The sequence below is a fragment of the Bubalus bubalis genome, chromosome 3 (genome assembly GCF_019923935.1).
Source record: "Bubalus bubalis isolate 160015118507 breed Murrah chromosome 3, NDDB_SH_1, whole genome shotgun sequence".
Taxonomy (NCBI): Eukaryota; Metazoa; Chordata; class Mammalia; order Artiodactyla; family Bovidae; genus Bubalus; species Bubalus bubalis.
The window spans coordinates 79,856,142-79,877,361 of NC_059159.1; the positions used below are offsets into that span (position 1 = coordinate 79,856,142).

A 21,220-nucleotide genomic window follows, 5' to 3' on the forward strand; every position below is an offset into this window, starting at 1 on the left:
AGATTTTCTTCATTATACAAGAGAACAGCATCCAGTGGTGTACATGGAGCAGGGTTGGATAAAAGTTGATGGAGATGGGTGCTTAGGAGTATGTTATTTTATTTTTGTGTATGTTCAAATTTCTCTGTAACGTAAAGGTTATAAACTGTGTATAACTGATAGTTCCTTAGAAAAAAGAGACTAAAAATAATGTAGATGTACATTATTTTCTAACAATAGTCATTTTTAAGGTTATATAAATAGTAAATTCAGTTCAAATGTGTACTGAGGAAAATAAAAATTGTTTAGGATGATATACTCTGTGAAATAAAATAACTGAATCATTTGTAATGCATATTTGCTTGTATTTATAGGAACATGTTTTCAATAAAGGATACAAATGCTTTATGTGTAGTATTTCCTAATAGATAACATAAATTATATAAATGTTATAATTTTAAATCTCAATTATAAGAGTGAGATAACTATATAAACATAAGGCATCTTTTTCTACTAACCTATCATTTTACCAAATATCATTTCCTAATTTAAGAGGCAAATGTTCATATTTTATAAATATAGTAAAAATGAAATATAACTATGAAAAATATCAAAGACTACATCAAATCTCTTATATTCAAAAGACTCATAATTAAATATTGGGTATTCAATAGATAACTCATTAAACAAAGAAAAATAAATGGGTTTAAAATTATAATTATGTATATTTTTAAGGGATAACTGATTTTGGCTAATACCAAACTAAAAAAGTATAGACATTAGAAATGGAAGAAAATCATTAGTTCAAGTAGGTGTGTGAAACTGAATGAAAGCCAGATACCAAAGTAACATGTTGAGTCTATATACTATAACCACTTTATTATAAGTAGGTGTTCCATAATAAAACATATGGTCTCATGCCACAGTAAATGGTGGTACTAAAAGAGAAGAGAAAGAAAACATAGGTTTTTTTATACATGCTTTCTCAAAGTATGGCATTTCCTGCTCCCTTTAAATGTATAGGATAACATAAGGTAAATTCTTGCATTATTAAAGTGTTGGCCATCTGATTGAACACATGAAATAAATCTATCCTCCTGGTACATATAAAAATAAACTTTACAAAAATAATTTGTCTTTAATTTAAAATTCCTCTTAAAGGGTCAGGGGACCCTATCTCACTCAGCCTTAGTTACAATAGATATTAAGTTTTGAAACTGATAACATTTTCAGGACAAAGTACCATATTTTAAGAACATTTTCCTTAATCAATGAACCAAATAGACATAGAAACCTACATCATCATTAAATTTATAATCTGTGAGTTATCTTTTTGGATAAAGTATCTATAAAACACATACATATAACATTTACAAATCTGACAGGTGCATTACATAGGTTTGTAGATAAATGAAAAAATAAATGAGGACTAAATGTTCTAATGCTCTCTTGGAGTTGAAGCTTCAATACTTTGGCCGCCTGATGTGAAGAACTGACTCACTGGAAAAGACCCTAATGCTGGGAAAGATTAAAGGCAGGAGGAGAAGGAGACGACAGAGGATGAGAGGGTTGGATGGCATCACCGACTTGATGGACATGAGTTTGAGCAAGCTCTGGGAGTTGGTGATAGACAGGGAGGTCCAGTGTGCTGCAGTCCATGGGGTTGCAAAGAGTCGGACATGACTGAGTGACTGAACTGAACTGAAATGTTCTAAACTATATAAGGTTCTCAATGGGTTATAGTTTATTATATCTTATTTTTTAGATACGTAAGAAAAAGTATTTTATATGTAGTAAATCATGAATATTTGTTAACTGGTCTAAAACCAGAGCAACAAAAAGGAAGTTTTCAAGTATGTGTCTGGTTACCACAAATATGGGATTTTCTTTGTAAAAGGGAAGAGAATTCCAGTATATTTGTAATTTAAGATAGCACTTTATAGGAGCAGCAAATGATAGACAGGGGAAAGAGATTTCTTTGTTTTTAATGAAAAGAAAATTACCTTCATTTACCTTTCAAATAATTCATCCTGATATTTTAACATCCTATTTTTCATCAAGTATTTACTGTACATGAGGAGGTAATATGACAGTATTTTTGATGTTATAGAATTTTGGTTATTTGGGTTAATTATTATCCTTGCTCTCAAGGAAATTAATATTGATAAGTTTATGGAACAAAATGTGTACAGTGTTTGTACAAAATAGCTCATCTTCTGTTTGCGTTGCTTTAGACAATAATTAAAGTCAAAAAGTCAATAAAGAATAATTATGTTAACTACTGATAATGTCTGGATATTTGTGTCCCTCCAAGATTCATATGTTGAACCAAAGGTAATGGTGTAAAGGTTGGGAGGTGATTAGGTCATGAGGGTAGAGTCCTCATGAATGGGATTAGTAAGTACCCCTTATAAGAGATCCCAAAGAGCTTCCTAGCTCTGTCTACCATGTGATGATATCACAAGAAGGTATGAACCAGTAAGAGGGCCTTCACCATAACAGGACTATACTGCTGCCTTGATCTTGGACATCCCAGCCTTCAGAACCCTGAGCAATACATTCCTGTTGTTTATAAGTTACCAAGTCTATGATATTTTGTTACAGTGGCCCAAATGGACTAAGATCACTATATAACTTCCATTATCTTTGTAGGCATTACTGTCACTGCCACATTTACCTTATCATCAAAGTCAAAGTTACTTGGGAGCTTCCCGGGTGGCTCAGTAGTAAAGAATCTGCCTGCCAATGCAGGAGACCTGGGTTCAATCTCTGATTTGCGAAGATCCCACATGCCACAGAGCAAATAAGCCCATGCACCACAACTATTGAGCCTGTGCTCTAGAACCCAAGAGCAACAATTACTGAGCCCAAGTGCCACGACTACTGAAGCCTGCATGCCATAGAGCCTGTGTTCCCCAATAAGAGAAGCCACCACATGAGAAGCACAACTAGGGAGCACCCCTAATTTGCTGCAACTGGACAAATGTTCACACAGCAACAAAGACTCAGGACAGCCAAAAATAAATAAAATTATTGAAAAAAAAAGATTTAAAAACAAAAATTAGCTGGTATTCGGTCTTTAACCAGGTTATATATATAAAGATGCACATACAACCTACGTCTATAAAGTAGATTACTAATATAACAATTAATTATCAATTAGTAAGTGAATAATAATATAAATAGCCCATGGAATAATAAAGTGCATTTCATTAGACTGGGGCTTAAATCTCATAATTTGAATTAGTTAAGAAGTTCAAGTTAAAATTGCAAATGGTAGAGATGTTCTTATCCACCTTAGATTTAAAACTCAGAGAGGTAGAAATTTTATCTAAATGAAGACAACAGATACATTAACAATGTAGTCTGTATTGCAAATATTCAACATTTTAAAATTTAAAAATGCAACAGGGAAAAACAACGAACAAAACTATAAAGAAATAAATGGTTCAGAAGTTAAACTACCTATACAGGTCACTTATAAATCTATTTTATTTCTAAATGGATTGTACTCACGCTTGTCTTTCAGTGAATATAATGTCCATACTTTGTGTTTCTCGATCATTTTGAGCTTTAAGCTGAAAAAAGAGTTAACTGAAAAGTTAGTGATAAAAAATTACCATTAAGCCAAACTATCTCTTTAAAGTTCATTCTGATTATGAATCAATTAGAGATTATAAAAATAATCCTAATGCCCCAGGCAAAGTTTTAAAAAATGCGTATGCTTTATTTAACAAACCACTACCAACACCAAATACAAAGAAACACTCTTTTTCACAGGCATTATAATCTCACACCAAAAATATTCATTGTTTACTGACCTGTTAAGTAATCTAATGTAAACTTTACTTATGTAAACAGAATTTCAAGATTTCATTATGTGTTCAATAGTTGATTAGTATAATATGTCAAATCTAGACCCAACGCAAGTTTTATTCTTAAATCATTCAGGATTTTACCTGAGTACTCCTATTTGACTCAACCTGCGCATAGTCAGTCTAGACTTTGGATAAAGCATCTGTCTACAATGCAGGAGACCCAGGTTCAAGCCCTGGGTTGGGAAGACCCCCTGGTGAAGGAAATGGCAGTCCACTCTAGTACTATTGCCTGGAAAACCCCATGGACAGAGGAGCCTAGTAGGCTACAGTCTATGGGGTGGCAAAGAGTCGGACACAACTGAGCGACTTCACTTTCACTTTCTTTCTCATAACTAAAAGAACACAAAGTTTTCACTGTTTATATTTGGCATTAAAAATACAGTTTTTAAATTGAGAATTCTCCTGTGTTTTAAAGGTAAGAAGTTAAGAACTTCATTACATTATTATTGCTTTTGTACTTATTTGCTCAGTCGTGTCCAACTCTGCGATCCCATGGACTGTAGCCCACCAGGCTACTCTGTCCATGGGGACTCGCCAGGGAAGAATACTGGAGTGGATTGCCATTCCCTCCTCCAGGGGATCTTCCCAACCCAGGGATCGAACCCAGGTCTCCCACATCACCGGTGGGTTCTTTACCAGCTGAGCTACCAGGGAAGCCCCTAAATTTAGAAGAGTCATTTTATAAATACTGTACTTTTATAGTCTTTGTATAAATAAATAATAAACTATATAAATTTTATTTATTTTCTTCCAAATATTTATAATCAATTAAGCTAGCTATTATAATTTTATTATTTTCTACCAAATACTCATTAAGAACATTGAATACAATTTCTCATTTACTAATCAAAAGTACTGTTATGTCTGGCATCATATGGCCATTATTCATTTTCTCCTTTTCTAATACAACTCTTCACTGAGTACTCAGCTCCATGTGCACAAATATTAAACCAGAAGGATTGCAAACTAATTTATATACAAGGATTATGGATGGGACTCCCTAACTAATACTGAATGAGAGACCAGTTCGAACACAGCCTTGTAGAGACACTAAAGCATCCACTTGAGAGAGTCAACCAACAGGAAGAAATTTTAAAAGAGCAACTAAGGGAACTCAAATATAACAGTAGTATTTAGGATCAGAGTAATACCTATCGTCATGGTACATAAGGTTTTATCAAGTTACTTCCAGATATAAATGCTTTATTTTAGAGGCTATGTAGATCAACTGCTTATACATTTTCTTACCATGTTGTAATCATTCATTACTTCTTCCATTTCAGTATTGGTATTAAGTTTATCTGCCAACTAAAAACAAAAGTGCAAAAAGAAAATTCTATTTGTCTTCATAAATTCTCTCTATAATCCATAATATAGGTATTCAATCTTACAAATAAGTAGTTATTTAAGTATTACTACTTCCAAGACAAAACACATATTGAGCTACTTAAATAAGCACATTCTATGCATTAGGGCAATCAACAAACTACATTTTTAGGAAGGAAAAATAAGCAGTAAAGAACTATTCTTCCTGCAGATAGTACCTCAAAGAGCTTTGCCTTCTCTGAAGAGATGTCTAAGCTTATAAAGAAGGATGTTGAGAAGACAAAATTTGGGGGAAGATCTTTCTCCTTTTTTTCCCCAGGGGGAAGAAATGTTAATGGATTTACAAATTTACACCACTGAAAATGTAAAATGATTTAATCTTTTAAAAAATTATAAAAAAATTAAATTAAAAAAAAAATCTACAGGGCAAGGCACAAACAGAACACTTCAAATAGAAGCCTACTTCAAAAACTCAGGCAAAAGAAAATTTAGGCAGTGACAGCAACAGCAAACATATTTATCTACTTACCTTGTGCCAAACCTTGTTCTGAGCCTATTATATGTATTGTTTCACTTAATTATCACAAGTACACTATGAAGTAGATATTATTATCCACATTTTGCAGATACAAAAATTTAGCAAGTTGTCCAAGCAGAATTTGAACAGGAAGGCTACTAAAAGCAAACTATCTGGATGTAACTGACTCTAAGAGACTAAACTTTCCTAATGTAATATATATTACTATGTATAACATTTTCAATTGTGATATGGATAAGTGCTCTTGTTATTGTTATTGTTCAGTTGTGTCTGACTCTTTGCGACGCCATGGACTGCAGAATGCCAGGATTCCCTGGCATTTACCATCTCCCACAGTGTGCTCCACCTCAGGTATATTGAGTCGGTGATGCCATGCAACCATCTCATCCTGTCGTCCCCTTCTCCTCCTGCCTTCAATCTATCCCAGCATCAGGGTCTTTTCCAATGAGTCAGTCTTCGCATCAGGTGGCCCAAGTATTGGAGCTTCAGCTTTAGCATCAGTCCTTCCAATGAATATTCAGAGTTCATTTCCTTTAGAATTGACTGGTTTCATCTCCTTGCTATCCAAGGGACTCTCAAAAGTCTTCTCCAACACCACAGTTCAAAAGCATCAGTTCTTCAGTGCTCTACCTTCTTTATGCTCCAACTCTCACAACCATACAAGACCACTGGAAAAACCATAGCTTTGACTACAAGGATCTTTGTCGGCAAGGTTATGTCTCTGCTTTTTAATACACTGTCTAGATTGGTCATAGCTTTTCTTCCAAGGAGCAGGTGTCTTTTAATTTCATGGCTGCAGTCACCATCTGCAGTGATTTGGGAGCCCAAAAAAATAAAGTCTGTCACTATTTCAATTGTTTCTCCATCTATTTGCCATGAAGTGATGGGACCAGGTGCCATGACCTTAGCTTTTTGGATAATAATGCTAATAAGATCTAATATTTACTGATAGATAACCGGCTAACTAACTGCTTTCTCTGTATTAGAGAAAAACCTACTACAAACAGCATATTTTACATATTATTATTTTTATATCAAGTAACTTGCATAATTTATTCTCTTATAACTAAAAATCCCTTTCATTTGTCTTTTTATATTTTATAAAAAATTATTTTTCTCATATTTAGAAGATCATTTACTAAAAAAGTTGCACAGAACAGTATGGATTATAGTGTGAAAATATACTATTAATATAATCAGAAATTCTGTTTATGAGTACAATATAACAATATCAAGTAGGTTTATTATAATGTACCTAATCATTATGGAGGCATGTTTCTTACTTTGTGTATCACTATTTTTAAATTGGAGAAGTGAGATACAAGTTTTCAGTAAGTTCAGAGACCACTGCTGCCTAAAGTACCCACAGAGTAGGAAGAAAGAAAATTCTGAAAGATTAGAAATTTTCATGGGGCCAAAATCACTCCAAAGAGTGAGCCAGTAATCAACACTGCAAACAAGATCATTTTTTCTGGAAATCCACACTAGGAAGCTTCTTCTGGAAGTCCACATTAGGAAGCAAAACTGTGATTATATTAGATGCCCTATAGTGACAGAAGACAAACACTGTATTTTGAATGAAATGGAAGGATAAAGGCAAGTTTGGTACTAAGTAAATTTTTAAAACATCATGATGACAACACTCTGTAGAAAGATAAAAGTATTTTTAAAGCAGTGACATTGCTAGTACTCAATACATTTTATCTACTCCAAAAAATATTATTTTTAAATTGTTAGGGAAAAAAAGCTTGCATGTTCTGTATTTTTAAGTGTTTTTCTTTTAAAGGCTGGAAGAATACCTATTAATCTGTAAAGGCAAAATATTTCTTGGGAGGGAAAGTAGGGAGAAAGCAAATATATACTTTAATCCATACACTTGCTATGGTTTCAATCTTTCTCACTATGTATGTATTCATGCATTATTTGGTATTTAACATTAAAATGTTATAGCATTTTCTAAAGTGGTAAAAAGTAATGAAAATATTCAAAAGAAATTCTCTCAGAAAAGACCAAATACCATGTTGTAGTCTGCTAGTTGTCCTTGAAACTCTTTTATTTCAACAGCTAAAGTCTCAGCTCTGTAAATATAAAATACATTCATAAATACATAAATAGGCAGATGAGCATTATGAATATTATGTTTAACTACAAATTTAGTACTAAAATTCTGAAACATATTATATCAAATGTTACTCATAATAAAAATATACCTTGCATACTTTAACTGCAAAATTACTCACCTCTTTTCATATGACAAATACACTGAATTCTCTTGATTGTACATTTCTATTTCTTTCTGGAGTTTATTGATTTCTGTTGTGAGGTCACTTATTTTACTTCTAATGGAAAGAAATAAAGAAATTAGTAATACTTCCAATCCAGAAAACAGTCTCTCTAGTTAAACAAAATAAACTTTTCATAAATGTGTAACAACAATATAAATGGTTTTGTGAAATTTCACTACAAAAAGAAAAACAATTTAAGCAGCTTATTTGATTACAGTGGTATACTCCAACTGAGAAATTGATAAAAGTTCTCTATTCATTAAAAAAGATGAAACAGTATTAGAATGGAAACCTGGACAAACTGGTACAATCTATAGACAGAAGTAAATACCTAAATGTCACTCTCACAGTTCTTGCTACCCTCTAGAATAGTTTTTCAAGAGCAGCACTATCGACATTTTAGGTCTTTGAATAATACTTAAAACAATACTTTCTGTGCACTGTAAGATGCTTAACCGTCTCTCTGGCATGGATGCCAACGACACATCACCTGAATCCAGTTATGACAACAAAAAATGAGTCTAAAAATTGCCAAATATTCCTTGAGGGGGCAAAATCACTGCCAGTTGAGAACCACTGTTCTTCACTCAATTGACATAAGTAGGTAATTGTAATTTTTAGTACAGAAGCACAAATCTTGGAGAAGAGAGGCAATGTGATGGTGAGAAATGGCTCTATCACCTTTTCTTCTTTTGATTAAAAAGTGACTAGATATCAAAACTGATGGCCTCACTCTCATTCTTACTGATGTCAGCTTTGAGGACAGATGGGAGAAAACCTTCCCTTCTCTTACTAACTTCTAGGAGTTTGAGGATCAAAAGGATTCAAGTAACTGAACAGCAAAAGAATTAAGAAGGACTAAAAGAAAGAAAACAGAGATTTCAGGATACAATAGAAGGATGCATTAAATAGAATGCAAGTAAGAGGGAAAGAAGACACAGAGGATGAACCAACCAGAAAATACAATAAAATGGAAAAATGGAGATAGGCTAGCAGGGCATCTGAGCAGAGAAAAAAGTAGGTAGAGAGAGAAAAGAGTTCTTAATTTAGAGCTGCATACTTAAGAGATATATAACAAACTTATGAATTAAATAGGCCACAGTTATAGCAACTGACTAAATTTATACTTTTGTAAAACTCTGCAGTAATTATTATAAATAAGTATATATATTTTATGGAGAAGGAAATGGCAACCCACTCCAGTATTCTCGCCAGGAGAGTCCCATGGACAGAGGAGCCTGGTGGGCTACATACAGTCCAAGGGGTTGCAGAGTCGCACACGACTTAAGCAATTTAGCAGGCCTGCATATACATTTTATCATTCATACACATATCTATGAATAATTTCAGAATACTTAGTGAAAGAAGCATAAAATATTCTTCTCATTAGAAGAAACAGTGAACTGGAAATATATAGCTCACATACATTCTAATACATAAAATTTAAAATCTCAGCCTAACTATACTACCATCATTTGTGACGACATCTATTTAGAGCCAAATTAACCATAAATTATGTCAAAATACAAAATAATCTTAAGAATTAACAGATATCTAATTATCTCAGTAAGTACTATAGTTAAAACTTCATGATCATTCATAGGGAAAAAAAAAGTATATAACATACCGAAGAAGTCCAAGATAGTAAGATTTGTCTAAAATTTGCCTCTGGGGACCTAAAAAAAATTTTTAGGTATTAGTGTTCAGTTTGAAAATGTCACCACATTAGCAAATCCAAAGCACAATCAGAATTACACTCAACAATTTTCTAATAGCTCTTACAAATATCCCAGTAAGTCTAAAAATCTGAAAGAAGCAATGAAATAGAAAAGAGAACTAACATCTTAGCATCATGACATAATGGAAGCCTGAATTAAGATCACAAAGATGGGACTAGACGTTGGGCTGTTAAGAGAGTGGATTCAAAAACAACCAACAAAAACATTGGACTCTACTGGTTAGGGTGACTGAATGGAAACTGGGATTAACGGGGTCTAGAACAGGACTAACCAAGAGAATGTTGTGCAACGATGGAAGTATTCTATAGCAGCATTGTCCAATAAAGTAGCTACATGGGAATACTGACCACGTGAAACATGGCTGGTGGTATGTGAAAAGAAGAGAAGCGAAAAGCAAAGGAGAAAAGGAAAGATAGAAGCATCTGAATGCAGAGTTGCAAAAAATAGCAAGAAGAAATAAGAAAGCCTTCCTCAGCAATCAATGCAAAGAAATAGAAGAAAACAATAGAATATGAAAGACTAGAGATCTCTTCAAGAAAATGAGAGATACCAAGGGAACATTTCATGCAAAGATGGGCTCAATAAGGGACAGAAACGGTATGGACCTAAGAAGAGGTGGCAAGAATACACAGAACTGTACAAAAAAGATCTTCACGACCCAGATAATCATGAAGGTGTGATCACTCACACTCACCTAGAGCTGGACATCCTGGAATGTGAAGTCAGGTGGGCCTTAGGAAGCATCACTATGAACAAAGCTAGTGGAGAAGATGGAATTCCAGTTGAGATATTTCAAATTCTAAAAGATGATGCTGTGAAAGTGCTGCACTCAATATGCCAGCAAATTTGGAGAACTCAGTAGTGGCCATGGGACTGAAAAAGGTCAGTTTTCATTCCAATTCCAAAGAAAGGTAATGCCAAAGAATTACCGCACAATTGCACTCATCTCACACGCTAGTAAAGTAATGCTCAAAATTCTCCAAGCCAAGCTTCAGCAATATGTGAACCGTGAACTTCCAGATGTTCAAGCTGGTTTTAGAAAAGGCAGAGGAACCAGAGATCAAATTGCCAACATCCACTGGATCATGGAAAAAGCAAGAGAGTTCCAGAAAAACATCTATTTCTGCTTTATTGACTATGCCAAAGCCTTTGACTGGGTGAATCACAATAAACTGTGGAAAATTCTGAAAGAGATGGGAATACCAGACCACCTGACCTGCCTCTTCAGAAATCTGTATGCAGGTCAGGAAGCAACAGTTAGAACTGGAGGTGGAACAACAGACTGGTTCCAAATCGGAAAAAGGAGTATGTCAAGGATGTATATTGTCACCCTGCTTATTTAACTTATATGCAGAGTACATCATGAGAAATGCTGGACTGGATGAAGCACAAGCTGGAATCAAGATTGCCGGGAGAAATATCAATCACCTCAGATATGCAGATGACACCACCCTTATGGCAGAAAGTGAAGAACTAAAGAGCCTCTTGATGAAAGTGAAAGAAGAGAGTGAAAAAGTTGGCTTAAAACTCAACATTCAGAAAACTAAGATCATGGCATCTGGTCCCATCACTTCAGGGCAAATAGATGGGGTAACAGTGGAAACAGTGGCTGACTTTATTTTTCTGGGCTCCAAAATCACTGTGGATGGTGATTTCAGCCATGAAATTCAAAGACGCTTGCTCCTTGGAAGGAAAGTTATGACCAACCTAGACAGCATATTAAAAAGCAGAGATATTACTTTTGTCAACAAAGGTCCATCTGGTGAAAGCTATGATTTTTCCAGTAGTCTTGTATGGATGTGAGAGTTGGACTATAAAGAAAGCTGAGTGCCAAAGAATTGATGCTTTTGTACTGCGGTGTTGGAAAAGACTCTTGAGAGTCCCTTAGACTGCAAGGAGACCCAAACAGTCCATCCTAAAGGAGATCAGTACTGGGTATTCATTGGAGGGACTGATATTGAAGCTGAAACTCTAATACTTAGGCCACTTGATGCAGAGAGCTGACTCATTTGAAAAGACCCTGATGCTGGGAAAGATTTAGGGCAGGAGGAGAAGGGGACGACAGAGGCATCACCGACACAATGGACATGGGTTTGAGTGAACTCTGGGAGTTGGTGATGGACAGGGAGGCCTGGCGTGCTGTGGTTCATGGGGTTGCAAAGAGTCAGACATGACTAAGCAACTGAACTGGTAAAATACTTTTATTTTAACTAATTTTAATTAATTTAAATAATCACAAATATTTCTATTTGTAAAAATACAAATAATTTATATTACAAATACAAATAGCTATTGGCTATGGCAATGGACAGCGTAGGTTTAGACTATAAATTTCTCAATGTAGGCAAGAGATTATGATTTTATATAATTTTTCAGAGACTTTTTAGGAACACAATCTTACATTTCATTTCAGTAGGACTAAAAAAGCATCCATAGGTTAAATGTCCCAAACCTTGAGAGAGGTGAAGTGCCCTGCATGGCATGAGAGAAAAGCCTAGAAAATATTGACTGAAATCCATGCTGAGAAGAGGGAGAGAATGTCTCACTAGAATGGGAAATGGGCACTGGAACAGGTAACAGCAAAAGTCACAGCAGATAGTGGTACATGCTGGTAACAGAACTTTTCATATAAGGTTTTGAACTACATTTGTAGAAAATGACTCTTTTATTAAATAATACTTAAATTATTAAACAATACTTGCTGCTGCTGCTGCTAAGTCCCTTCAGTTGTGTCCAACTCTGTGCGACCCCATAGACGGCAGCCCACCAGGCTCTGCCATTCCGGGGATTCTCCAGGCAAGAACACTGGACTGGGTTGCCATTTCCTTCTCCAATGCATGAAAGTGAAAAGTGAAAGTGAAGTTGCTCAGTATGTGTCCGACTCTTTGTGACCCCATGGACCGCAGCCTACCAGGCTCCTCCGTCCATGGGATTTTCCAGGCAAGAGTACTGGAGTGGGGTGCCATTGCCTTCTCCAAAATAATACTTAATACTTAATATTTAAGTATTAAATACTAAATAATACCAGTTATTATTTAAACAATACTGGTTCTTTTTAAATAAGAATCTTATTTAATCTTAAATAATTAAATAATATCTAATTATTAAATAATTAATAATACTGGTTCTGTTTTACAGGAGAAATTAATACAGTAATAAAATTTGATGAGTTCTCTTAGAATTGCACCCTTAAGGTTTCTGCCCTTAAGGTTTTTAAATAAGAAATAGTAAACACATAAACGAGTCTGTGAATACAGTTTTAAAGACTAAACAACTACAAAATTTTGAGTCATTTTCCTCCACAGCATTGATAATTATTAAGCAAGCATTTCTAAACAACTGATTTTTTTTCATCCTTTGGCCACCCTGCATGGCACATGGGATCCTATTCAACCAGGGATCAAATACTGTGACCCCTGCATCAGAAGTGCAGAGTCTTAACTACTGAACCACCAGGGAAGTCCAATAACCAACTGGTTTTCAATATTTAGTGAAATAAGTTGTATCATAAGTAAGAAAATTAAATTTGCTGAAAGGTAGGATATATTATATTATAGAAGTCGGTATATCATCTTATAATTAATTTTGTACTAGTATGTTCATCCCTGATAAGTAATTTGCACATATACAGAAAATTTAAAAACTCAATATGAAACAGTTCCCTATGTTTTGATTTATATATATATATATAATAGACCAACTTTTTGAATCAAAACATATAGTGTTATTATTATTATGCATTTCTAAATACATAGAGACATAAGGAGAGATGTAATATAAAATCTATATGTTAGCCTTACTTCCTTACTTAAGCATTATAATGGAATAATAATTATTACCCAAAGTAACACTTCTGGTCTCACTTCTCATAAATATACAAATACCTACCATAGTCATTTGATATGGAAACCAAAAAAAACTATTTCAGAATATTTCTATATAGTACTAGGAATCTAATTTTCATTTCTGAGTTTTCCTTCAAATTATTTCAAATTTTTTCAAAGAAATTATAGCAAAGTTTACCAATAAGGACCTACTTACTCTATAGCATAGAAAACTATACTCAATATTTTATAATAACCAAAAGGGAAAATAATTTGAAAAGAAATATATACATGTATATGTATATATAACTGAATCACTGTTCTGTATACCTGAAACTAACATAATACTGTAAATCAACTATACTTCAATTTTTAAAAGTTATAGGAAAGTTCACCAGAAAAATGATTAAAATAGCTCATACATGTATATAACTCCCTAGTTCACAATGAATTCTCACATTCATTCTCTTACTTAACCCTTAAAATTTTTGAATCAAAGAGTAAGAACTGCGTAAAATAGCCTCTTTCACTGTGTAACTCTGATTTAGCAATACACTGTAATAGCTCCCAGGTGGCACTAGTGGTAAAGAACCCGTCTGCCAACACACGATGAAAGACATGAGGGTTCCATCTCTAACATCTAGGGTCAGGGAGATTCCCTGGAGAATGGAAGGGCAAGCCACTCCAGTACTCTTGCCTGGAAAATCCCATGGACAGAAGAACCTGGCGGGCTACAGTCCATGTGGTTGCAGAGTCAGCCATGACTGAAGTGACGTAGCACTAATATACTACAATACTTCTTATACAAAATATGTTCATCTTCTTAAAATAGTTACCTTTCATACCAGTTTTCATCCCACTCAAACCTTGCTGTGTTACAGGACGATCAGCAACTTTGATTTGAGAAGACAGAACTCCTCCTGTCCCTATGGGACCACCACGAGAGCCTGGTCTTGCTGTTCCAGGTGGCATCTAAATGACAAGATTCAGTTTCAATAAAATAGAGAAATACTGTGCCTTTAATATTAACACTATAAAAAGAATATCAAAAATAAAACTAATATTCTATATAATATGTAAAATTTTCCTTACATTTTAAAATGTTTGAAATAGTAAATAAAATATCTAAAATTAATGGTAAGTAATATTTTTCTTTAAAATGTAAAATTCTATGTGTTAGACATATTTATACCACTTCCAATCTGTAAAGGAACAAAATGTCCACATATTTGTCCTTATTTAACAACAGGACTAATGGTGAAGCTGAAGCTCCAATATTCTGGTCATCTGATGCAAAAGACCAACTAATTGAAAAGTGTCTGATGCTGGGTAAGAGTGAGGGCAGTGGGAGAAGAGGAGGTAGCTGGATGGTATCACCAATCAATGGACATGAACCTGAGCAAACTTCGGGAGATCGTGAGTTTATACAATATACTTGTCTACATTTTCTGCTAATACATTTAAATTTCATTTTTTAGTATAAAATTTTGAAAATATCTAGGATTCTGTGTGAGGGAGGAAACTGGTTTATTAAAACAAATGGTTTACCAATTATTCAGCAGTACTGAATACTCCATGCTTTCCTACTAATTTGAAATGCAACCTTCATCACTAATTAAATTCTTACTTGCCTAATTCCATTTCTGGTCTATTCCATTTCACTTGGTTTTGGCACCAATACGCTATGCCCCTAAATTGCTGTAGCTTTAAAATAAATTTCAGTATGAGTATGAGTACACATCGTCTCTTAACATTGATACAGTCATGTCTAACTCTTTACAATCCCATGGACTATACAGTCTATGGAATTCTCCAGGCCAGAATACTGGAGTGGGTAGTCCTTCCCTTCTCCAGGGGATCTTCCCAACCCAGGGGTTGAACCAGGTCTCCCATATTGCAGGTGGGTTCTTTACCAGCTAATCCACCAGGGAATCCCAAGAATACTGGAGGGGATAGCCTATCCCTTCTCCAGCGGATCTTCCCAACCCAGGAATCGAACCAGGGTCTTCTGCATTGCAGGCAGATTCTTTACCAACTGAGCTACCAGGGAAGCTCTTTATACTTCTAGATGTTTAAAAAAAAAAAAACACCAGACATATAATAGTATGCTTATAGCATAAAGAAAAACAAAGAAGAATCTCTATTTATTATAGACAGGCTTTTCAAATTCTACCAGGATATACAAATAATAGTTCAACAATTTGTTTTAAACTTACACCAGTTGCCACTCGAATATTTCCTGATGGGGGTCGTATTCCAGAAGGAGGCCTTCCTGTCAATCCAATCCCACCTCGAGAAACAGGGCGAACTGCTGAAGGTTTGTGATTACTGGCCATTATTTGTTCAGTTTAACCACTGCTTGGAAACAAGAATAATTTAATTCTCCTTTGATACCTCCTATAGCAAGACAGGAGTGAACCACATACCCTTTCAAACATTTAATCCACTGTGACTTTTCTTGCAAATTGCTATTGTAGGTACCACTACATACAAGGTTAAGCCTGCTTTAATTTTGTTCAGGTTTGACAGAACTGTTCCATTCAGAACCATGGAATCATTTATTATAACATACCCTCTTCATTTCCCTACTATCTTATCAAAATGCAAGTCCCTCTACTTACCTTTCTCTCCTGGGCTCTCACTCATACTCCAGTTAAGTTTTCTCTCTCCTTGCAAAACCAGTATCTTTCTTCTCTGACTATTTTTATCTGTGCTTTCTGGTCTATAGTAAATTCCCTTATATTCTCAACCTTGTTATAAATACTTCCTTGTACTCGTCAACTTAACAGGATCCTGTCTTCTGAAAAAACTTTTGGTAGTGAAGGCTGTCTTAGTTTCTTGTCCAAGGCAAAGAATGAATACATGGCACTCTCCTTGCTCCACAATGTAATTGGCAAACATCATCCTTCAAAGTTTAAAAAAAGTAATAAACAACAGGATTCTCTTCCGTTGAGGACCAAATAATGCAACTACATTGCCTTGGATCTTTCCTGGTTGCTTTTATATAGGAGCCACCTAATCTCTCCCCCATATTTACTAAAGTCTTGTGTATCTTGTTCAGTTTCTCCATTCAAGTACCACGAACAACCTGGATGATTTCCATATGGATACTGGATTCAATATGTAACATTCTTGCTTCACAGTTCCATGACCCAAATTTCAGCAACCATTTCAATTCTAATTCCTGGCCATGGCCAGAGCTGGAGCTTATCATCATCTGGAATTGCTTCATCTCAAATATCTTGATGAAATACTTTATTCTCTGGCCTTAATTTCCTCTCCTTCTACCTTTTTCTCACCTTTATTCTCACAAAAGACCCTGATGCTGGGAAAGATGAGGGCAGGAAGAGAAGGGGATGACAGAGGATGAGATGGTTGGATGGCATCACCGACTCAATGGACATGGGTTTGGGTAGACTCCAGCAGTTGGTAATGGACAGGGAGGCCTGGCGTGCTGTGGTTCATGGGGTGGCAAAGAGTCAGACATGACTGACCGACTGAACTGAACACCTCCCCTTAAACTATTGCCTTTATTCATTCTCTCCTAGTTTATCAGCCCTCTCTTGTACTCAGCAGAATAAAATATCATTTAAAATTTTGACTATTTAAAATAGCATTTTAAAATTATGGTCATAAGAAACTATAAAACTCCTAGAGGACAACATAGGCAAAACACTCTCTGACATACATCACAGCAGGATCCTCTATGACCCACCTCCCAGAATATTGGAAATAAAAGCAAAAATAAACAAATGGGACCTAATTAACCTTAAAAGCTTCTGCACATCAAAGGAAACTATTAGCAAGGTGAAAAGACAGCCTTCAGAATGGGAGAAGATAATAGCAAATGAAGCAACTGACAAACAACTAATCTCGAGAATATACAAGCAACTCCTACAGCTCAACTCCAGAAAAATAAATGACCCAATCAAAAAATGGGCCAAAGAACTAAATAGACATTTCTCCAAAGAAGACATACAGATGGCTAACAAACACATGAAAAGATGCTCAACATCACTCATTATCAGAGAAATGCAAATCAAAACCCCTATGAGGTACCATTTCACGCCAGTCAGAATGGCTGCGATCCAAAAGTCTACAAGTAATAAATGCTGGAGAGGGTGTGGAGAAAAGGGAACCCTCTTACACTGTTGGTGGGAATGCAAACTAGTACAGCCACTATGGAGAACAGTGTGGAGATTCCTTAAAAAACTGGAAATAGACCTGCCTTATGATCCAGCAATCCCACTGCTGGGCATACACACTGAGGAAACCAGAAGGGAAAGAGACACGTGTACCCCAATGTTCATCGCAGCACTGTTTATAATAGCCAGGACATGGAAGCAACCTAGATGTCCATCAGCAGATGAATGGATAAGAAAGCTGTGGTACATATACACAATGGAGTATTATTCAGCCATTAAAAAGAATACATTTGAATCAGTTCTAATGAGGTGGATGAAACTGGAGCCTATTATACAGAGTGAAGTAAGCCAGAAAGAAAAACACCAGTACAGTATACTAACGCATATATATGGAATTTAGAAAGATGGTAACAATAACCCTGTGTACGAGACAGCAAAAGAGACACTGATGTATAGAACAGTCTTATGGACTCTGTGGGAGAGGGAGAGGGTGGGAAGATTTGGGAGAATGGCATTGAAACATGTAAAATATCATGTATGAAACGAGTTGCCAGTCCAGGTTCGATGCACGATACTGGATGCTTGGGGCTGGTGCACTGGGACGACCCAGAGGGATGGAATGGGGAGGGAGGAGGGAGGAGGGTTCAGGATGGGGAACACATGTATACCTGTGGTGGATTCATTTTGATATTTGGCAAAATTAATATAATTATGTAAAGTTTAAAAATAAAATAAAATTATGGTCATAATCTATTAGTATCTTATAAAAACAATTTAGAGGGTTATGACCAATATGGGTTAAATATGAAATAGAACAGAAGATATAAGAGGTTTCACTGCACATAGGAAGGGTACTGTTTCATTAAATTTTTGTTTATGTTATATTTATGTAAATTTACACATATGTGTACATGGGTCTATAACATAAGATATATGTCCTATTATGGGTAATGTTCAAAAGTTTTAAAGATTCTGAACTAGAGAGAAAATATGGAGAAAAAGAGTACCCAAAACTCTGGCCTGAGGAATGTAAATATATACAGGTTGCATAGAAGAGGGAAAGCTTGTATAAGAGATGGAAAACAAAGACTCAGAAAGCTAACAGAAAAGCCAGGAGTGTGTCAGAGATGCCAAGAGAAGGCAAGAATGGTCAGCCATGACATTTTCTTCTGGGAATTCAAGTAAGATGAACACTGAAATGCCCATTGAAATCCCCATTGAAGAAGACATTAGTGACCATGATGGTCATTTTCAAGAATTCTTTCCTTCTCAACATTAAATTACTGTTTCATGAGCACCATCAACTAATTTGCATCCTTGAACACTTCAACCCATTTCACAAATCAGAAACTATTCTCTACATTCAGCCTGGACTGCTGAACACTGCTGATGGAAATCTCACAGCTGTGTATAATGGAGAACTGCAAAGTCCTAGTCACCAAGTTTAGATGGATCTTCATATCTCTGAAATTATTTTATTAATCCTTGATAAGCTACTGTCCTTGATGATTCCAATTCTTAACAACTTTTCTACTCCTGCCTCTTTCAGCAGATGACTCAATTTCATAATTAAGAAAATTAAGATGTGAAATCCATCATATTTGGAGCAAATCAACTTACCTATATCAATGCTACCTTCCAATCTCAATAGCCATGACTTTTCTCATTCAAGATCATTCTCTATTCTGATTTATCCTCTTAATCCCACACCTCTGGGACATTAGCTTCCCTCTCCTTGCCAAACTCCTTCTCCCTAACCCCTGCCCCAAGCTCCTTCAGAGCATTATCCAGCTCCTGAGAAGGGGACAACAGAGGAAGAGATGGTTGGATGGCATCACCGACTCAATGGACTTGAGTTTGAGCAAGCTCCAAGAGTTGGTGATGGACAGGGGAAACTGGCGTGCTGCAGTCCATGGGATCGCAACGAGTCGGGCTCTTTGAGCAACTGAATTGATTGACTATGTCTTTAAACTTTCTCCTTTCTTTGAGTCTGGTGTCATGTTCCATTCTTTCCTAACCCTAAAAACTAATTTCTTGATTCTGAAACCACCTTTAATTCTGTCCTATATATTCTTTTTCTACACAGGCAAATTCTAAAATATTGCAACCATCTCGGTGATACTCCCCTCTTCTGTTTCTCCTCTTTCAGTCTCCTTCATCTTATTCTACCTGCCTCTATTGTAGCATTTCTCAAGATATGAACCAGTCTATTTTTCTTTTTCCTCTCTATCCTCTCATTGATCCACCTCATCTATACTCAGGGTTTGAGCAATTAATAAGCTGATGACTCACAATACTGAATCTCCAGTCCTGACTCCTCACACTCCCTCTGAGGTGTTTATATCCAAATAATTACTTGCCATTTTCACTTCAATATAGTATCAACATTTGAAAATAAATGAAAACGTAAACTCACTGTCATCTCTCCTGAATTTACTCTTCCTCCTGGTGTACCTCCTAATCACACAAGCCAGAAATTTAGTCCTTGATTTCTCCCTCTCCCTCATTTCCCACGGCTAACCACATAATCCTACTTTTATTTCTAAATGTTTAAAATATAACTTACTCTCCATTGCTATTATACTGTTCAGAGCCTCATGGACTCAAGTGGATTATTATATTGGCCTCCTGACTTGTCCCTTGCATAACACACATCTTGCCTGTTATTCTCCCTAGGAATTCATCAACCACCAGTTCATAACCACCCTAACCTTCTTCTATTTGAATTTACAGGTCTGTCTGAACTGCTACTATGCATCTATATACATATCTATCCCAGGACCTATCACACCAATCTGCTTAAATACTTTTCCACCTTGAAGGCAAGAGCTGGATCTTATTCATCTTTATATCCCCAGCATTAATCTCAGTGCCAGGCAAAACCTTTTTCTTTTGTACCTTCTGTATTTCCTCCCACATGAAGGCATTGCCAGCTACAAAAAAGCTACAAACATTTACTAAATTATCAAAAAGAAAATAAATCACTTCTTGAACCAAAACGGCTTCTCAATTTCTATAGCCCCTGCCCAGTACTTCTTCTCTGGGTTTCCTTGGCATTATTCATGATCAGTCCTGGAATTGTTTCTCTCCTCTCCGTAATATTTTGTTTTCATATAACTCTAACTAGGCTGATGACTCATAAATCAGTATCTCCAGTTCTGTCCTTAAAACTGGACATCAATTCTGAGTTTTCAACTATTGGGGGGGAAGGTGGATTTCTATTCAGATATCCCATTATTACTTTATATTTAATATGTTCACAGCAGACTTAGAATCTTCCCATTCCAACTAGCTCCGTGGTTCTATTTTCTGGCCATTTTGAACTCTTCGGACAAAGTAACAGAATTATTACTATTATTTCAAATGGAAAAGTAAGTTTTATAAAATGACTTTTTCAAAGGCAGTCAAGGTCTATAGTCCAGACAGTTTCTCCCAGGGACTTCCCTGGCAGTCCAGTGGTTAACTCTGTGTTTCCACTACAGGGGGCGCCAGTTCCATCCCTGGTG

The 21,220-nt window shown here is 35.6% G+C and overlaps 1 protein-coding gene across 3 annotated transcripts in view; it reads right to left on the reverse strand.

The window, feature by feature from the left end:
- The window catches only part of IFT74 (intraflagellar transport 74), a 99,820-nt gene that overhangs the window by 77,469 nt on the left and 1,131 nt on the right, over positions 1 to 21,220 (reverse strand). For 2 of the 3 annotated variants that reach the window (XM_025281419.2, XM_025281418.2), the window contains exons 2-8: positions 15,786 to 15,924; positions 14,406 to 14,541; positions 9,634 to 9,682; positions 7,962 to 8,060; positions 7,739 to 7,799; positions 5,106 to 5,165; positions 3,496 to 3,557 (exon numbers count right to left, since the gene is read on the reverse strand). In XM_025281419.2, coding sequence (XP_025137204.1) covers positions 3,496 to 3,557; positions 5,106 to 5,165; positions 7,739 to 7,799; positions 7,962 to 8,060; positions 9,634 to 9,682; positions 14,406 to 14,541; positions 15,786 to 15,905 — 587 coding nt within the window. In that variant the 5' untranslated portion in view covers positions 15,906 to 15,924. Of the gene's footprint in view, positions 1 to 3,495; positions 3,558 to 5,105; positions 5,166 to 7,738; positions 7,800 to 7,961; positions 8,061 to 9,633; positions 9,683 to 14,405; positions 14,542 to 15,785; positions 15,925 to 21,220 lie in introns of those variants that run through there. The other variant, XM_025281421.2, reaches the window with a different exon arrangement.